General features: G+C 44.8%; 1 protein-coding gene across 1 annotated transcript in view; it reads right to left on the bottom strand.

The window, feature by feature from the left end:
• LOC124613599 (endothelin-converting enzyme-like 1) overlaps positions 1 to 19574 on the bottom strand; it is a 326983-nt gene that overhangs the window by 116663 nt on the left and 190746 nt on the right. The window contains exons 4-6 of the mRNA XM_047142314.1: positions 18664 to 18851; positions 6830 to 6884; positions 6726 to 6778 (exon numbers count right to left, since the gene is read on the bottom strand). Coding sequence (XP_046998270.1) covers positions 6726 to 6778; positions 6830 to 6884; positions 18664 to 18851 — 296 coding nt within the window. The remainder of the gene's footprint in view (positions 1 to 6725; positions 6779 to 6829; positions 6885 to 18663; positions 18852 to 19574) is intronic.

The raw sequence follows: 19574 nt of genomic DNA, 5'->3' as shown, positions 1-19574 counted from the left end.
CATCTCCCGCATCGGAGGCCCAGGTCAGGGCTTAAGATTGCGGTTCGCGTCCGATCTCTTCTGTATGGAGTCCTTGCCTTTACCATCTACACTCGAGGTCCATTCACGTATACCTAGGCCGAAGCTTCGCTTGGACCTTTCACATGGCCCTAAGGGCTCAGTTAACCCCGCAGCTCTCTGCAGTCACTTCATTTCGATTCTTGATACGTACCGGGACCATGAAGTGGTTTACACTGACGGCTCGATGGCTGATGGTCACGTTGGCTTCGCGTATGTTCATGGAGGACATATTGAACGGCACCCCTTGCCAGATGGCTGCAGTGTTTTCACTGCAGAGCTGTCGGCCATTTCTCGTGCTCTTGAGCGCTTCTGCTAATGCCCTGGCGGGCTCGTTTCTTCTCTACTGACTCCTTGAGCATCCTACAAGCTATCGACCAGTGCTACCCCTCCATACTTTGGTAGCGACCATCAAGGAATACATCTATGCCATGGAACGGTCCAGTCGTTGCCGTGTTTGTGTGGACCTCAGGCTACGTCGGAATCCCAAGAAATGAACTTGCCAACAGGCTGGCCAAACAGGTTACACAGAAACAGCTTCTGGAGATCGCCATCCCTGTAACTGACCTTCGATCATGATTACGCCGCAAGATTTTTCAACTTTGGCAGACGGAACGGCATAAACTTAGTACTCGCAACAAACTGCTTGCCCTTAAGGAGACTACGAAATTGTGGAAGACCTCCATGTGGGCCTCTCGCAAGGACTCTGTGGTTTTCTGCCGGCTCCGCATTGGCCATATGAGGCTAACACATGGCTACCTCCTCCGTCGCAACGTTGAAATTGCTCTAAGCACTATGGGACTTAACATCTGAGGTCATCAGTCCCCTAGACTTAGAACTACTTAAACCTAACTAACCTAATGACATCACACACATCCATGCCCGAGGCAAGATTTGAGCCTGCCTCGGTGTTGGGTCACTGTGGCTCACATATGACTGTCGTCCACATCTTGCTGGACTGCCCACTTTTAGCCGCTCTCTCGGTGTTGGGCGACAGTGCATCAACAGCAGATTTAGTTTTATTGGTAAGGTGGGTTTTTATCGTATTATCTAAGGGTGGACATTTAGCCTTCTCTCTGAGGTTGCCACCCTCCCTCCATTTTAACTCTGTCACACTTTCTTTGCATTTGTTTGTCTTGCTGGTCGTCTTTCCCTACATATGTTAATCTCGCCTTGACTTTTTGGGGTGGACATTTGAATGTGTTGCAGAGTGGCGGGCTCATCCTCTTTTGTTATGGTAATCAGCCAGCCCAGACCATACCATATTCCACTGTTCCTTATGGTGTATGTTTTCCCAGTTTTTTGTTCGTTCCATTCGTTTTCTTTTTAGGTGTACTTTTGGGTGTTTCTGTGCCTTGAGCCTTGTTTGCGTCAGGAAAAATGGACTGATGACCCTGTAGTTTGGTCCCTTTATACACCAAGCCACCAAACCAACCAGGAGCAGGTATAGACTCAGATGACAATTTACTGTCGATGGAGAGTGGGCTGACGTTTACGAGAATAGTCAAGAAGAATCAATTTGCAAATGTAGTGGGATATGGAAGTATTCAGGAAGGAAAAGATATGCTTTAATTTCCCTGGATCTGTAGATACTGCGATAACGAACAGCCCAGTTGAAGAGGAATGAGCATCTCTAAACAGGGCAGACACAGAAGTGGGAAAGGCTAACAAAGGTACAAGGAAGGTAATGCCAAGAAATCATGGCTAACAGAAGAAATCCTTCAGTTGATCGACGAGAGAAGGTAGCAAAAATTGTTCAGCGAAATTAAGAAACACAGAAATACAAGTCACTTACGAATGAAATTAATAGAAAGTGCAGGAAAGCTAAGGCAAAACAGCTACATGAAAAATATGAACAAATCGAAAAACAAATAATCGTTGTAAGGACTGACTCATCCAACAGTACATCGTCTCCTACCTTCTAAACTTCACAGAAGCTCTCCTGCAGATCTTGCACTCCTGGATGAAAGGATATTGTGGAGACATATCTAAGCCACAGCCTGGGAGATGCTTCTAGAATGAAATTTTCATTCTGCAGCGGAGTGTGCGCTGATATGAAACTTACTAATTCTGCAAGATCTGCACGAGAGCTGTGGGAGGTAGGAGACGAGGTGCTGGTGGAATTAAAGCTGTGAGGATGGGTCGTGAGTCGTGCTTATGGTACCTCAGACGGTAGAGGACTTGCCCGCGGAAGGCATAGGTCCCGATTTCGAGACTTGGTCTAGCACACAGTTTTGATCGACCAGGAAGTTTCAAGAGTGCATTGGTAGTTTCATTGGTAAATGCAGAGGAGAAGGTGGATAAGTGGAAAGAGTACTTTGGAGGCCTTCATGAAGGGGAAGACTTGTATGATGACGTGATGGAAGAAGAAAGAGGAGTCGACATGGAATAGATAGGTAATCCAGTATTAGAATCAGAATTTGGAAGAGCTCTGACTCGAATAAGGCAGAAGGAATAGATAAAATTCCATGAAAATTTCTAAAATCGTTGGGGATAGTAGCAACAAAACGACCAATAGCGACGGTATGTAGAGTGTATGAGACTTGCGATGTACCATCAGACTTTCGGACCAACATCATTAACACAATTCCAATATTGCAACAGCCGACAACTGTGAGAATTATCACAATTTCAACTTAACCACTCAAGTATCCAAGATGCTGAGGATCAATTTGGCATGGGACTCAACTGCTGTGGTCATAAGTCCCCTAGAACTTAGAACTACTTAAACCTAACTAACATAAGGACAGCACACAACACCCAGCCATCACGAGGCAGAGAAAATCCCTGACCCCGCCGGGAATCGAACCCGGGAACCCGGGCGTGGGAAGCGAGAACGCTACCGCACGACCACGAGATGCGGGCGATTGGTATATATATCAAGCAAATAATTGAGAACGTTGGTTGCAAGTGCCACTCCAAGACGAAGACGTCATAACAGAAGAGGAATTCACTGCGGGTCGCTTCATACCGCTTAGAAGACTGATGACTTAAAAAAAGAAAAAGGTCTCTGAGGTGGAATTAGTGTACCACCCCAACATGTGTCTGGACAAGCGTGTGAAACAGCTTAAAAACCGTGCTCAGGCTGACCGGTGTATCAATCCACGGTCGTTAATCCGCCGCGTGGATTTAATCCGGCTCTAGCTAACCTGACGTGTCTCGGAAGCTAGTGCGCTATGGGTTACGATGTAGGAGCAGGTGTGCTGATACTTCACATCAAATATCAAAATAGGGAACACTCTGATATATGAACTGTACAAAATTGTTGGGTAGCCTGTTAACCAATAAAAAACATCGCTATAAGAAGAACTAAGTCAAGAAGCTTTAAGAAAAAAGGGTGTGCCCCAGGAGGAATGAACAATTTTCAAGAATATGAGAAGCACGATCATCGGTAGCAAAAATCCTGATGAACATGGGCTCTACAGTGCATCCTTAAGAGTTATAATCACTGTTTCACCTTCGCTACTGAGGAATACGTATCTTCTACGGAAAAAAATGCTCATAGGTCTTAAGGTATGCATTTTAGTGATGTTTACTGGGTAATATTTTATAGCTTTGCTTCATACTACCTTCTTCCAATCTGTGGAAAGCAAATAACTTGCAGTAGAAGAGATTTGTTTCACACTACTGAAGATGAAAAAGTGCACATAACTTAAGGGATGCATTTTAGATCCCATGATTGTTAGACCTTTTTGCTTCGAATGATCATTCCTGTCATATCCCTGGATATGGAGCAATCTCCCAGGAACACGCTGCATAAATTATCTAGTGACACGTAATCACCATTGTAGATGGTTAAAGAAGATTATTGCCAATGTACAGGGGCTTAAAAATCCTAGTCCACATTCTGAGAGGTGGTAAAATGAAATGATCGTTAGTCATTGTTGGTGAGGAGGCCACGCGTGGGGTTGCTGGGCTGCCTGGTACACGTCTTTCTATTCGATGCCGCTTAGGCGAATTGCGGGTGGTCGATGAAGATCGATGTAAAGAAGGGAAGGAAAGAAGGTAAGGGGTTAAATGTCTTGTCGACATCGAAGTCATTAGAGGCGAAGCACAAGCTCGAAATATTTCAGGGATGAGGAAGGAGCTCAGCCTTACCCTCTGAAAGGAACAATACCGGCATTTGTCTGTTTTAAGGAAATAACGAAAAACCTAAATCTTAATGGCTGGACGCGGATTTAAACGGTCGCTCTCCCGAGTTGAAGTAATGAGGAGATGAAGTCCGGTAAACATGGGCTTTAAAATTCATGTATTAAGAGCCATGAGCACTTGATCGTCTTCGCTGCTATGAAACATAGCTCTTCTACTGAAAAACTCTAGGTTGGTTACGAATTCGCTGGTAAGCACTGATGACGCTCCCTGTAGGGTTTGTACATCGTTAATACGACCTGCACACACGAAAGATTTCATTGTCTCCCTAAACAAAAATCCAAGGGATTAAAGTCGAGCTAGCCAGTCCACATAATGGACTTTCCCGAACAATCCATTAGCCATTACCCGTCTCTGTGAGGTGTTCACGGCCATTTCGGAGCAAATAGGCTGTTGCTGCATCATACATGAATCGCATCCCCATTAGAAGCTCTATTGTTACACACTACCGTAATAACGTGTTCTTATTTGTTTACTCATTTGTTTACTCCATTCTGTAGATGTGTTTCACATCTGCGAAGATGAACAATTGCTCACGGGTGTAAAGGTATGCATTTTAGGGGCCATGTTTAGTGGATAGTTTTTATTGTTTTGGGCATTTTTCCACCCCTCAAAATACGAAATACTTTTTTTAACCCTCTGGAGGAATGTGTCCGGACCTTTGGAAGGAAGAAAGAAGTAAACTGTAAGAAGCAGAAAGAATACGGAGAATAATACAAAGAAAGGAACTAATCCAGGCATTTTCATAAGACCTAAATCCTTACTTACGTACTTAGTCCGTATACTACCATACGATGTACGCTGGAGAATACCCCGTGCCACTAGTGACCATTACTTTACCGAATCCATTCCAAAATAGAGTTCTGACTTTTCTTATTTTGCTTGGCAGTGCTTGCGCGAGAAGTGTGTTACACTGAAGAGCCAAAGAAACTGTTACACCTGCCTAATATCGTGCAGGGCGCGCGAAAGTTTGCAGAAGTGACGCAACACGACGTGGCATGTATTCCACTAATGTCTGAGGTAGTTCCGGAGGGAATTGACACCATGAATCCTGCAGGGAGGTCCGTAAATCAGTAAGAGTGCAAAGGGTGATCTCTTCTGAACAGCACGTTGCAAGGCATTCCAGATATGCTCAATAATGTTCGTGTCTGGCGAGTTTAGTACCCAGAGGAAGAGTGTTCCTGGAGCCACTCTGTAGAAATTCTGGACGTGTAGGGCGTCGCATTATGATGCTGGAATTTCCCAAGTCCGTCGGAATGCACAATGGACATGAATGGATGCAGGTAATCAGACAGGATGCTTACGTACGTGTTAACTGTCAGAGTCGCATATAGACGTATCAGGGGTCTCTTATCACTCCAACTGCACACACCGCACACCATTACAAAGCCTTCACCAACTTGAACAGGTCCTTGCTGACATGCAGGGTCCATGGATTCAGGAGGTGGTCTCTATACCCGTACACGTCCATCCGCTCTATACAATTTAAAATGTGACTCGTTCGACCACCAACATATTACCAGTGATCAACAGTCCAATGTCGGTGCTGACGGGTACAGGATAGGCGTAAAGCTTTGTGTCGTGCAGTTATCAAGGGTACACGAGTGGGCATTTGGCTCCGAAAGCCCATATCGGTAATGTTTCGTTGAATATTTCGCACGCTAACGCTTGATGATGGCTTAGCACTGAAATCTGCAGCAATTTGCGGAAGGGGTGCACTTCTGTCAACGCTGATTGATTCTCTTCAGTCGCCGTTGGTCCCGTTCTTGCAGGAGTCTTTCACCGGCCATAGCGATGTCGGAGATTTGATGTTTTACCGGATTCCTGATATTCACATTACACTCGTGAAATGGTCGTACGGGAAAATCCCCACTTCATCGCTAACTCGGAGATGCTGTGTTCCATCGCTCGCGCGCCGACTATAACACCGCGTCGGAACTCAACGTAAATCTTGATAACCTGCCATTGTAGCAGCAGTAACCGAACTATTAACTGCTCCACATACTCTTATAGAGGCGTTGCCAACCGCAGCCTCGTATTCTGCCAGTTTACACATCTCTGTATTTGAATACGGATACCTACACCAGTTTCTTAGGCGCTTCAGTGTAGTTGAAATAGAATATTTCTGAAGTCTGTCACAAACGCCGATTCCTTAAACTTTCTCGATAGCGCTTTGCGAGAAGAACGCCTTCTTTCCTCCGGCGATTCCCATTGTTCATTGATCATTCCCGTGAGGCTCGTGCACTGATCGAAACAACTTGTAAGAAAACAAACAGAGAAGCACAACTCTGAATTGTTTCGACTGGTAGTTTAGTACCTCGACCGGCACGAGTGTGATTTTGAAGTGCGAGGTGGGTTCATTGTGAATCTACAATATTTTCAAGCAAATAAGATAAAATAAACACTACTCCAAAACAAATACTACGTACACAGTCCGCTTGTGTGTGCAATTGTATTTTAGAGCTGATGTACGATCGCCATGTCGGCAATCTAATGTGCTGCTCCTGCTACACACACACCTTGATGTAACGGTATGCGCTGCTCTCCTTGGGCTGTCCGTCGCTCCTGCGTCCCCTCCCCCGCCCCCTCCCGCCCCCACTGCCGCCCTCGCCGCCCCCTCCACCGCCGTCGCCGCCCCCGCTGTCATCCGGCTGCGCTGCGGGTACATCTTGAGATAGCTGAAACATGCCAGGAAAAATTACACTGCATACATGTTTGGTTTTCTGCACGAAAAACGTGGTTCGCTATTCTTATCAAGACAACAGCGGAGATCAACGAGTGGTCATACTCGATAAAGGCATACGTAATGTAGAAGTTGATTCTGTAAAGGTGCTCAATATTATTTAACAGTGAAAAGAGAATCCGCTACTTAATGTTTTGCGATATAGGACAGCATTAGGTAACATCGGTTAGAAGATATTTTCCAGCACTGTGGGCTGTTCACTGCATTAGGCAAGTTACACATTTTCCCTTGACCTTAACATATACTAGCCATAATGCAGTGTTCTGTGTTAAAAGATGCTGAGTTGATTTAGTACGTACCTTTCATGCTCCCCATGTACAAGGTGGTGCACATGAGATGTTAGGAAGTGTCTGTCTACCGTAGTTAATTGTATAGTGCAAGCGATTCTCCTTGTGATATTGTTGTATTGTAGCACTAAAAATTCTACAGCTCACTTGCTGATGTCTCAATTCACATTTCCAAGTGGGAACGTTAACACTTAAACAGTGGTACTGTGAATTCACACGTTCAAGCTCCTGCTCCGTTTCTTCCACAAAAGTCGCTGTTTCGTGCGAAATTTGTGCACGTTGCATTATTGTACCCATTTTTAGTGATGAACCTATCGCAGACGACAAATACAGATGAGTCCTGGATCATGTATTTGTACCGGCTACAAGGTTCCGCCGAATGCTCTGAAACTACTGGTTCACGCACTGCACACGTCTTCCAATTCCTTCGGGTGACATTCAGACATCGTGGATCGACACATTACACACGGTAGCATTCATTGGACATGGTATGCAGTGGCACCCTTATCGTCCCGATCTCAACTGGTTTGATTATTTCTGATGGGTTATTTGATGACAAAGTCTTTAAATATGTTTGTGCCCAACAGACAGGTAACCTAAATGAAGCGATCCCCAGTACACTGAAGGTGAATGCTATCAATGGACCCATGAGCATGTTGTGGAGTGGAAATGTCCGGCTATTACAGAAAGCTCACATGATCAAGTTTTCGGCAGTAATGACGAGTGGAGTCGTTGCAACCCTCCATATTGACACAATGTCATTGATCTTGCCTAACGTCGTCCACTGGCTCGGCCTCTTGGCTATTGCAGATTCCAGACCCATTTTTCGGCACACAGCGGAGGGAAGCTTTGTCTAGCATGGAGGTCATGAGTCGTTCTTCCTCAATCCTTATAAGTGGGTTGTGGTCGTGACTCACTGTAATGCCTTAAGGCAAGAGTCTTCCCAGTTATGGCAGTTGTTCTTCCAGCACCTACTAGAAATAACCTTGTGAAAAGTCGTATAAGGAAACAGTGCTTTATAGAGAAGTGCTGTAAGTGGGAGCAGCCCTGCTGATAACTGTATCTCCACATCTTTAAAAAATTAAAGAATTCTTTTTAATTCTCATTTTACTATGGTACTGTATGAGTACCGTTACTTTGGACGTAGCCACAGCTTCCACTGCTTCTTAAATGAGATGGTAGAAGTCCGGATTACCCAAACGACTTTACCTTGCTGATAATTATGAACACGCATTTTACAATAACATTTTTTTTTGTTATAATTTGAGTACACTGTCGTTACGTTCACAGCTTACGTTGTTGTTTTAATGAAATTTCAGAATCCCAGACTATAATTTGTACTCTTGCTTTCTTTAAGATTTGTAAAAATTGTTAATATTTTTTAAATGTTTTAATGGCTCTGTAGGTTATCTGTGTTTTTTGTAAATGTTAAATCCTGTGATAATTAATCTATTGTATATCAGTTTACGGTAACTGAACCAAATATGCATTCAGATTTTACATAAGTTCACTGAGTAATTAACGCTATAAGAATTATTTTTTAGAATCTGCCTTAATTAGTTCTTGGCAATAACTTTCTAAAAATGTGTTTAGATTTATTTTCGTCCACGTATTGGCTTGCACACTGTAATCTAATCAAATAAATCAAGCAAGAATATACAGCTAACAATTGCGACACCTGTCGGTCCAATTGTCAACGTCTATCTTTACCGCTCACACCTGCCAGTCTAGCGGCGCCCTGGCTGCAATCAAGTGCTCTGTTGTGAATGACATGAGACAGATATCTATGTGGTGAATAACTGCGTATATAAAAAAAAAAAACACCGCCGGAACAGGTTTTGAATGCCCAGCAGTACTGGCCCGGCTGCCGTGTCATTCTCAGTCCTTTGGCGTCACCGGATGCGGATACGGAGGGGCATGTGGGCAGCACACAGCTCTCCCGGCCGTTGTCAGTTTTCGTGACCGGAGCCGCTACTCCTCAATCAATTAGCTCCTCATTTGGCCTCACAAAGGCTGTGTGCACCCCGCTTGCCAACAGCATTAAGCCCGACAGCGCTCCAGTGATATTGCGGGAACCGTTGTTAGCACTTGAGGCAAGGTCATTGGCATAACTGTGTAAACAGTAGTTTTATTTTTGACATGCCGATGCATCAGTCTTCTAGTCTGTTACGTACCTGCCAGTTCCTGTGAAAGAGTAATCTTACTCCTGTTTCAAGAAATATGCAATAAACTGTCTGTCGAGATATGTTGTATTTCAGGTTTTCCTTTTATATTGTTCCTGATACTGTATACTGCAACTGCTTTGTTCATAGCTACACTGTATAAATTCCTTCCAGGTCTGAAGATGGTAACACTGATTAGTGAAACCGATTATAAAGCATAAAGGTAATTAGCGACCTTAGCAAGAAGTTTATGTTCTGTAATCAGTTGGTGGAAACAGCCGTCTTCCGCACCTGTTGTTGGTTGGTAGTCACGGAATTAAGATAATTTCGTGGAGTGGATTGGAGTTCACCAATGTTGGTGCTGACGTGATTAGATCTCTGGAGCAGAGGTGCTGATTCGAGAATATTACTGATTTCCGTGTTCGGAGACTTAGTATTTCGCCACGATTCACAAAGTAGGTATTTCTTTAAGTATGAAAACCTGAAGGAACTGGCTGGTTCCTTTCCTGCATATGGGTGTGAAGTGCTGAGTAGTTTTCAGTTGAGGCCTAAATTGCACACATGTGGTCGAGAGGACAGTATCAGATCATGGAGTCATCATCTAACTGGAGGTGAGGTTTAACGAGAGAAACAGACTTCGAAAGTGTCGAACTGAAGACAATAAGTCATATTTGTTTGTGTGGGAACTAGAAGAGTGTTTTCTAAACCACTTTTGACTTTCGACATACCCTTTTTTGTCTTTCTGTAGACTCGCGGTGGAAATTGTTGGTGAATCAGCTGCAGGTTGTTTAGGAACTGGTAAAAGTGTACATTTTCCAGTCCAGGGATTGGATCGCGGTGTCTTCCGAAATGTAGTCAGGTAATAACAGGGCTTATTGACTTTGTAGCAGTGATACGTTTAACTCTGTCTCGCGGGTTAAAGCAAGGACGTCGACCATTATTTAGAGTGATTTTAATGCTATGGCAGTGCAGACATTTGGTCCAGGTCTGCAAGTAAACGTTTCCGAGCAAATCTGCGGAGCAGATCGTCATGAAATTCCACAAAGTATCGAAAATCCCCGATACCGCAGTGACTGTGGCCGCGGCCGCCGGTATGACTACGTGACACACCACAGTGGCTCCGAAGGGGAGACGAAAATTACGTCTGTACAGGGTTTATACATTTCTCTTTTTAAGGCGATTTTCTTGTTGAACATAACATCATTTCCAGCTGAAACAGAGGTAAATGATTCAATGCATTTTTCAGTGTTCATCGCCTCCAAGCAGTAGCTGCAAGCGGTTCCTTGTAACCTGCTGTCGCATCTGCGACTTGTTCCGCACAAACCCGCCACGGAGAGGGTGCTCTCTCTCTCTAGCCGGTTAGAGCTTCCACTAAGTCACAGCGAAAATCACTGTACGTCCCACAGGACGTCCCGCGCTTCGCGCCTCACCTGTGAGCCCGTCGCGTTCACGAGTCCCTCAGGATCCTTCTCCTCCGTCACCAGCAAAGCCGAAGCAAAGAGCTTCTGCCTGAGGCCCAGTAACAAATTTACCTCCGACCTTCTCTTTAGCTAAGGGGCGCATTGTCTCAAGACACTGGAGTCCCATTCGGGGAGAACGGGATACAAATCTCCACCACGAGACCATGATTTAGTTTTCCTGCGGCTTTCGCAAATTTCTTCAGATGCTTTTCCACCATTCTCGTTCTTTATTCTGAGCTGCGCTCCGCTTTAATGGTCTCGACCTTTTAATTCTAATCTCACTTTTTGCTTTTATTTTCCTCTCTCATCGACACTTGAAGCTCTTTAATACAGAGTACGAAATTATCTTCAGCCTCTCTAACAATTCAAATGGTGTGAAAAGAATTAAGGTGTTCAAGCGCTGCCCTAAAGCGTAATCGTGTTTACAATGTTTTCTGTCGGGTGCCTGTACGCAAGATTTTGCTTTCGGTGACGTGCTGTTACTGTCAGATCTACTTATGTGGATATTTAATAATCCCATAACACTAAAGGAGCTGCTATTTGGTTTTAGATAAAGGAAACAAAAGAACGTTGGAAACTCAGCATATGGAATACTAGGTCTAAATCAGATATTCCCGTCTAGACCAGAATTCGATTACATAAAAACGTGTACCTGTTAGCTTGGCTGGCAGTCTTCCTCAAAAGCTATGATACAAAAGTAATTCCTTTTCTGCATTAAGGTCACAGCAGCTGAAAAGTTACCTATTTATTGACAAAGATTCATCAGTTCATAGGGAGTACGTACATTCTGATTGCTATAGGAACAGTATGCGCCATACGTACTTACAATACAATGAAAACAGTTTTAAACTTTATAACAATCAAACTATAAAAACTTATTACGTACGAGGAAATCTTTGAGAAGTCATCACTGATGATACTTAGTCTTCGTAAGCTGGTGAACATTCTCTTAAGCTGCAGTACACTTAAGACAAAGAGAACCAAACAATAATTAAAACTGACTGGTTTACTGTTCAGCATGATTCAGACACATACACTGATGAGCCAAAACATTATCACCATTTGCTCAATAGGTTGTTTGTCCGACTTCGGAGCGAAATACATAATTTATTCTGCGTATCAAAGATCTGACCGTTTGTTGGTACATTTATGGAGGTATGAGACATCAGATGTCTACGCACATGTCACGTAATTTGCTTAAATAACGGACCGCTGATTTAAGTACGCGGTGATGGCGCCCGATTGCGTCCGAGGTGGGTTCCATAGGATTTACATCAGACGAATTTGGTCGCAGAGACATCTCAACGTGAGTCCACTGTAATGCTCCTCAAACTACTGTAGCACGTCTCTGACTACGAAACATGGAATATTATACTGTTGATATATGACGTTGCCGTCCGGGAAGACATTAAGCACGTAGGGATTCAGGTGGTTCGCAGGTGACAGCGCGTCTCCGATTACTACCACAGACCCCACACAAGCACAGGAAAATGTCTCCAGTAGCATAATGCTATTCCCACTAGCCTTCGTCCGTGGCGCGCTGCATGTTTCGAAGCCGGCCGGTGTGGCCGTGCGGTTAAAGGCGCTTCAGTCTGGAACCGCGTGACCGCTACGGTCGCAGGTTCGAATCCTGCCTCGGGCATGGATGTGTGTGATGTCCTTAGGTTAGTTAGGTTTAATTAGTTCTAAGTTCTAGGGGACTGATGACCACAGAAGTTAAGTCCCATAGTGCTCAGAGCCATTTGCATGTTTCGAGCCGTCCGTTAACCTCGCTAACGGCGTTTGTACAGACGACCGGCGACCTAGTGTAGCAAAATTGTGATTCAGCCGAATTGCCGACGTCGTTGGATCAACGTGAAACACGTAGGGGTGGTGTGCTGCGGAACTCGATGTTCAACAGTGTACAAAGAACGGTGTGCTCCGAAACACTTGTGTGTTCACCAGGATTGTGCTCTTTCAGCAGAGATGCCACAGATCACTATCTATCCTACTTCACAGAGCATAAACAGCCGTGGAGCCGCACGTTCTGTGAAAAGTCCTGGATTTCCAACCATTTAGCACCTAGTGGTTGATTCACTGTCCTATCTCTTTCCGTAGATGCTTACGACAGTAGCAAGTGAAAATTCGATCAGTTTCGCCGTTTTCGAGATACTAATTCACAGGCTCTGCGCAATAATAATCTACCCTTTGTCAAAGTGACTTATCTCAATAGACGTCCCCATTTTCAGCGCGTATTTTCGCCAGGGTGATCCCCCATTCGTGTTTGCTCCGCTTATATCCTTTTGTTAACATATCACGTGCCTGAACTCCACCAGGCGGCATCCAATGTCAGGGTGGGCAGTGATCCTAATGTTTCGGCTTATCAGTTTATAGCTGCCCCTGGTAGCTGAGTGGTCAGCGCGACGGAATGTCATACCTAACGGCCCGGGTTCAACTCCCGGCTGGATCGGAGATTTTCTCCGCTCAGGGTCTGGGTGTTGTGTTGTCCTCATCATCATTTCATTCCCATCGACACGCAAGCCGCCGCAGTGGCGTCAACTCGAAAGACTTTCACCAGGCGAACGATCTACCAGACGGGAGGCCCTAGCCACACGGCATTTCCATTTCCCGTGTATAGCTGAATACATCTTCACACAGGGAACATTTTCTGTACCAACAGCCACCATCATAAGGGCAATCTTCCGAATCATAAGACACATAAACATAAACTACTTTGTTAATCAGAAGCCCCTCCCCGCAACCACCGTATCTCTTTAATACACATTTCGGAGATGAAATTTGAAACTGGTGGCCGATAACAACGTTGGTGTCCATGAATAGCGTCTTTTCATCTTCATCGACCAATAATATGAACAAAAGCGATCTAACCTACGTTCTGAAGTTGTGTAGCTGCGCGCTGTAATTATTTTGGTCTGTACTGCCAGCGACAGTCATCTCCATTTTCCGAAATTATGGTCTAGTATGTCGCTTCATCGAGCCGCACATCATTACTGAAAGCGAAATGAGCGCCATAATACGTTGCCACAAACAAACAAGCTATGTGATCTCACTGCAGTGTTTTGTTTGAATACATTGTATCCTGTAAACACATGGGCAGTACTAATGACACTAATTTTACAGTGCAATGGCTGTGAGTGATTTTGGGAAGCCACATAAACTTAATCGCACAGTTGCGGAGGAAAATACAACTAATGTCTGCAATTATTTTTTCTTTGGAGCCATGTGACAAGAGTCTGAAATACTTAAATCGTTGTAGCAGTAAAGTTTACCTTTCTGTTAATTTCCTACATTGGGAAATGATTCCATCTAGTTATAGAGATGGATGTGCAATAACGCTATTAGTCACCTGGTGGGGGGGGGGGGGGCTTACCTTCTATCGTTATTAGTCATTGCCTTTCGTGATCCACTCGCAAATTGAGCGAGGGAAATACTGCACTGTACTGGTCCTGCCTCCGGAAAAGCACTAAGTTTTCTTATTTTCGCATTCCTTACACGAAATGTAGCTACCTTGACGGCAGAGAACCGTTCTGCAGTCAGCTGCAAATGCTGGTTCACTAAATTTTCCCCCTCCCCTCCCCCCCCTGGTCTTCGGGTTACAGTTTCGATGTCTATCAAATGTCGCCACAAACGAAAAACAACAGAATGATTCAAATTAAGCTGTCGCGTCACATCAGTTTGCGACTGTCCTGCTTCCATTCTTCCCATGACCCTCCACCGCAGAGAGCCTGGTAGGCGTCTTTTCTGTGCCATACTGCCTGCACCGTCTGCGATTGTGTACACAGCGATTGTGGATCTTGGACTACCCGGAAAACACTATCCCGTTTGTTACGTGCCCTGGCGTCATAGTTGGCATGGTTATCTATTGACTGGAATGCCATCTTCCGTGCAAGACACGAGCGTACGGACATCTGTTGACAGTTTGTATAACTATAACGTGAATTAGACTCAGGACGAGGAAATAGTGTTTGTTGCCTTAATTTTGGACATCAGTATATTATGCAGTCACATAAATGACGGGTACAGCGAATCTACTATGAGCAACATTAAAGTACCATGCAAAACGAATTTAAAGATTTAGTTGGAAATGAAAGAGGAATTAAATATAACGATCGACAGGTGGGATTCAGCGTTCTCTCCATCAAGAAGCACTTGGCGCTAAATTTGCAGGCAGGGAGCACGTGAAGGAACTGGTGGCACGAACTGTAAAATTCCTGAAGTCGAACGTATTATTCCATAGCCAGTTGGCAATGGTTTTTGATAGAACTCAACGAAGAGTATGGAGACCTTATATATAGTGTGACAATTATTGACCTATATGAAAAAAATCGTAAATTAGTTACAAACTACGGCGTGCACATAGTTTTATTCAACATTAAACACGACTACAGATATTCGATTTAGGTTATGTCATGTTCGATATGCCTATCATCTCTGGCGTTAATGTGCCGCAGACGAATACCGGAATTCTACATAACCCGCTGAAGTGTCGGAACATCGAAGCTATCGATGACCTCCGGAATGGATATTGTTAGCTTAGTAATGGTTTTGGGGTTACTGCTTCATAAGTTGTCTTTAACACAGCCCCTCATAGAGGAGTCGCATGTGTTCAGATCCGGAGAATATGGAGGCCAATCGAGGTCAATGCGAGTGGCCTCTGGGTACCACAGAGCCAGAATGTGGTCCACAGAGTGCTCCTCCAAAACACCAGTCTTCTACTTCAACGGGGTCGACCTCCGTCTTGCATGAACCGCATTTTGTGGAAATCAGGATCACATTGGATAATGTGGATGAAATAATCTTCCAAAACCTTCACGTACCGTTCGACAGTAATCGTGCCATCAAGGAAAATCGCACCGATTATTCCGTGACTTGACATTGCATACCACACAGTCAATCGTTGAAGATGAAGGGATTTCTCGATTGCGAAATGGGTATTCTCAGTACCCCAGATGCGCCAATATCGCTTAATGATGAACCCACCCACATGAAGTGGGCTTCCTCGCTAAACCAAACCATATTCTCATCAAACTCCTGTTCGTCAGTTCTGTGGGCAATAGTGTTGACGAAACACAACCGCTATTACATTGCTCTGGGGCTCAATGGCTGATGGTTTTGAATTTTGTATGGGAAGAGATGCAGGTGGAAGAAGAGGAGATTAGTGTTTAACGACCCGTCGACAACGAGGTCATTATAGACGGAGCACAAGCTCGTATTAGGGTAGGACAAGGAAAGAAATCGGTCGTGCACTTTCAAAGAAACCATTCCGGCATTTGCCTGAAGCAATCTAGGGAAATCACGGAAAACCTAAATCCGGATGGCCGGACGCGGGTTTGAACCGTCGTCCTCCCGAATAGAAATCCAGTGTGCTAACCACTGCGCCCCCTCGCTCGCTGGAGAAGCAGGTCTCGCAGTTTGATCGTCCCAAGGCAAACCGCTAGGAAGTCATGACTATTTTATTTAATATAGTTCAATAATTTTCATGCTGTATATTATTGCAAATTACGTTGCTTTTTTTATTTGAAACTCGCCTTTGTTGAATTTATGAAGGGAAAGGAAGTGCAGAAACGAAGATGAGATAATCCAGAATGGATTGTAGACCTCACATTTTAAGCGGACTTGAGGATACACTGCTCACAACAAGACATTGTAAGGTGAGAAGCAACTTCGTATGATTTCATGGGGATGCATTTGAAAAGAAAATCGCATTGTAGAAGGGACACATTCTGGCTAACAGTCTAGTTCCCTAATCTCACTGATGTTAAAGAAAACACGAGGTTTGAAGAATTCAATGTGGCTTTGAAAAAATTCCAAGGGTAGTTTCCTAAACGTTCTGAGGACACTGGCACTCTTACATCTATTTTCTGGACCGTTTGCCGCTTCAGTTGAAAGCGCCCCTGTGCACAAATGCAACTGAATGGTCTGCAAGGTAATACACGTTTTAAAGACAAATCTCTTGAACATTAAAATTGTCGTCAAGCATTTCGACGTCTCCATGATGAAGTTCTAAAACTGCTACAATATTTCGAGCATTGTACATGTGTGAAGGATGTTTGTTGAGTAAATAAGTCACGATTATGGGGTAACTTGAATGCTTAAATGTGTCAAATTGTCTGCGTCTGCCCGTATGCCGACATTTTGTACCAGCTAAAATTGTGTGTCTCCGGCGCACAAAAGTATTCAAAAACACTGAAAATTGGTTTTGTTCTTGGTCTATGTTGATGACAAAAGTGAAATATAAAATCATGTCATATGCAGAGCGACTGCATTGCCATATAAATGCAGGGCGTTCGCTATTTCCCCCTCCACCCCTTCCTTGCGCTCAGACAGCGTGCTGTGGCGGTGGGCGAAACGTGCCAGCCAGGCTGGGAGCAATGGCACTCGTGCCACGGCTTGGTCCGTTAGCCGGAGTCTTGGCCATCCCTGGTTGAGCTGCCAATATCTTTCACTACACCGACAGAACCACTTTGTTTAATAAAACTGTAAACCAAAAGTGGTTGGTTTGTGTGGTGTGCGTACTGTAAGACCTTCAGTACACACACCATCAGATTATTTGCCTTGTCGCTCTAACGAAGTAGGCGAGTGTCAGCAATATGTCTCGTGGTCTTATCGTGGGGTGTTTATCTTCTGCCATTAGGTCAGACGATAGAAATGCCACTTGCACGCTTAGAGTAGCACATTGACGGTGACCAACTTTAAACAGAACTTGATTAATTTTCACACACATTTATTAAAATAATAAAAAGCATTAAAATTACTTAACTTGGTTCTGCATGCTATTTACAATTGACATCTGAAGTTCCTTTGGTATTGATACGTTAATCTTATTCTCACATATATCTCTGATACTTGACAAAAGTGTCTATACATTTATCTTCGTGGCTATGTACAGGAATATGGTAATCTTATTAGGCGCAGACTGAAACTTGACTATAGACTGGTACAGACAAGTGTAGAACTCGTACAGACTGATACAGACAAATGCAGACAAATGCAGACTGACTAATCGGAGGTTCGTACACTCGTTATGATACCTCGCGCGTTCACGTATCACAGCGAGAGTGTGATCCGCGAGGAGAAAAGGTTCTACGTTAGCAGCAACCTCATTGGCTGCGTTACATATTAATACGCGGGTCGGCGGAAGCAGAATTTGGTCCGTCTCTATGGCAGCGCCATTTCGTAGTGCGCAGACAGACGAGCGCCTGCGCTGTTGTGCTTAGCGGGGCGCGCTCTAGTGGGAAAGTTGTGTACGCGCTGACTACGCGGAGCTATGTACACAACAGTTTGGTTAATATTAAATACATAGGCAGTCGTACAGACACAAGAACTCTAAGAAAGCAGTGAATGTCGTCGATAGTCCTCTCCTTACGCTGGACTGAGCACAATGACGTCTAAATGAACAGCAGTTGATTTAATGTAATCGAGTTAGATTGCTGAATTGACTGATGCAGTTGAATACAATACAGGGCAATTAAAGTGGTTGACTGGTGTGTGTGATAGAGATCACCACCTTCCTACCTCCACCTTCCTCCAACACACCCTCAGTGGATGTCGCCTGTAGCAACCGCTGACAGGATGAAGCCTTCGAACTACAGGGTGCTATTACGTATCTAGGCTAAAGCGACGAGTGAAAATTTTTACCAAGGCCGGGAATCGAACCAGGGTCTCCGGCTTACTAGGCAGGTGCATTAGCAGCTATGTGAGACTGATAAAGCCTCTGAAATTTTGTCACTTCATTTTTATGGGATACTGCTAAGTTTGTTGGGCGCTTGCGTGCAGCAGCAGCAGCAGCGGCTGACTTGCCTCACCTGCGACCTCCTGGGCAGGTCGATGAAGACGGCGTAGGCGGAGCGGTTGTGGGGCGCGCGCTCCAGGAAAACGTCGAACAGCGGCGCGCTGTTGATCCTCAGCAGCTCGGCCACCAGCGGCGCCAGGTCGGCGGGCTCCGGCTGGCCAGGGGGCAGGTAGCCGCCCAGAGACTCCAGCAGCTCCCGCACTGCGAACAACGCACACCTCTGCTGACGCCACTCCACGCGCCTACATGGAACTTTACAAGTGGTAGTCCAAGTTCAAACCAGCACCTCAAAAATCAACGTTACGTAATTAATGTTTCATCGTATAGAGGCTTACATGCCTGTATTCCTGGTACACAGTGAAATCCCCCCGCCAGGTACCATAGCTCTCCGCTATGGGAGCCAATAAAAAACAGAGCAGCCGATTCAAAAAGTGCTGTTTAATAGGGAAACAGTAGCCCAGAAACCCTTGCTGAGTTGGTGGCAGTCTACTGAAACAAATCACCGTCGTGAACACAGTCCTTAGGTGGAAGAGACACTTCCAAGGTGATCAAACAAGTCTGAATGACGAAGAACGATGAGGCAGAACTCTGTGTGAGAGAAGGAGAGCAGCAAGAGGAGTGCAAGTTCTGGTGCTCGAAGACCGCCATATTACGTCTACATCTACATTTATACTCCGCAAGCCACGCAACGGTGTGTGGCGGAGGGCACTTTACGTGCCACTGTCATTACTTCCCTTTCCTGTTCCACTCGCGTATAGTTCGCGGAAAGAACGACTGCCGGAAAGCCTCCGTGCGCGCTCGAATCTCTCTAATTTTACATTCGTGATCTCCTCGGGAGGTATAAGAAAGGGTAAGCAATATATTCGATACCTCATCCAGAAACGCACCCTCTCGAAACCTGGACAGCAAGCTACACCGCGATGC

This window comes from Schistocerca americana, chromosome 4 (assembly GCF_021461395.2).
Source record: "Schistocerca americana isolate TAMUIC-IGC-003095 chromosome 4, iqSchAmer2.1, whole genome shotgun sequence".
NCBI lineage: Eukaryota > Metazoa > Arthropoda > Insecta > Orthoptera > Acrididae > Schistocerca > Schistocerca americana.
The sequence above is the reverse complement of the archived record's forward strand: the minus strand, read 5'-3'. Positions and strand labels throughout refer to the sequence as shown.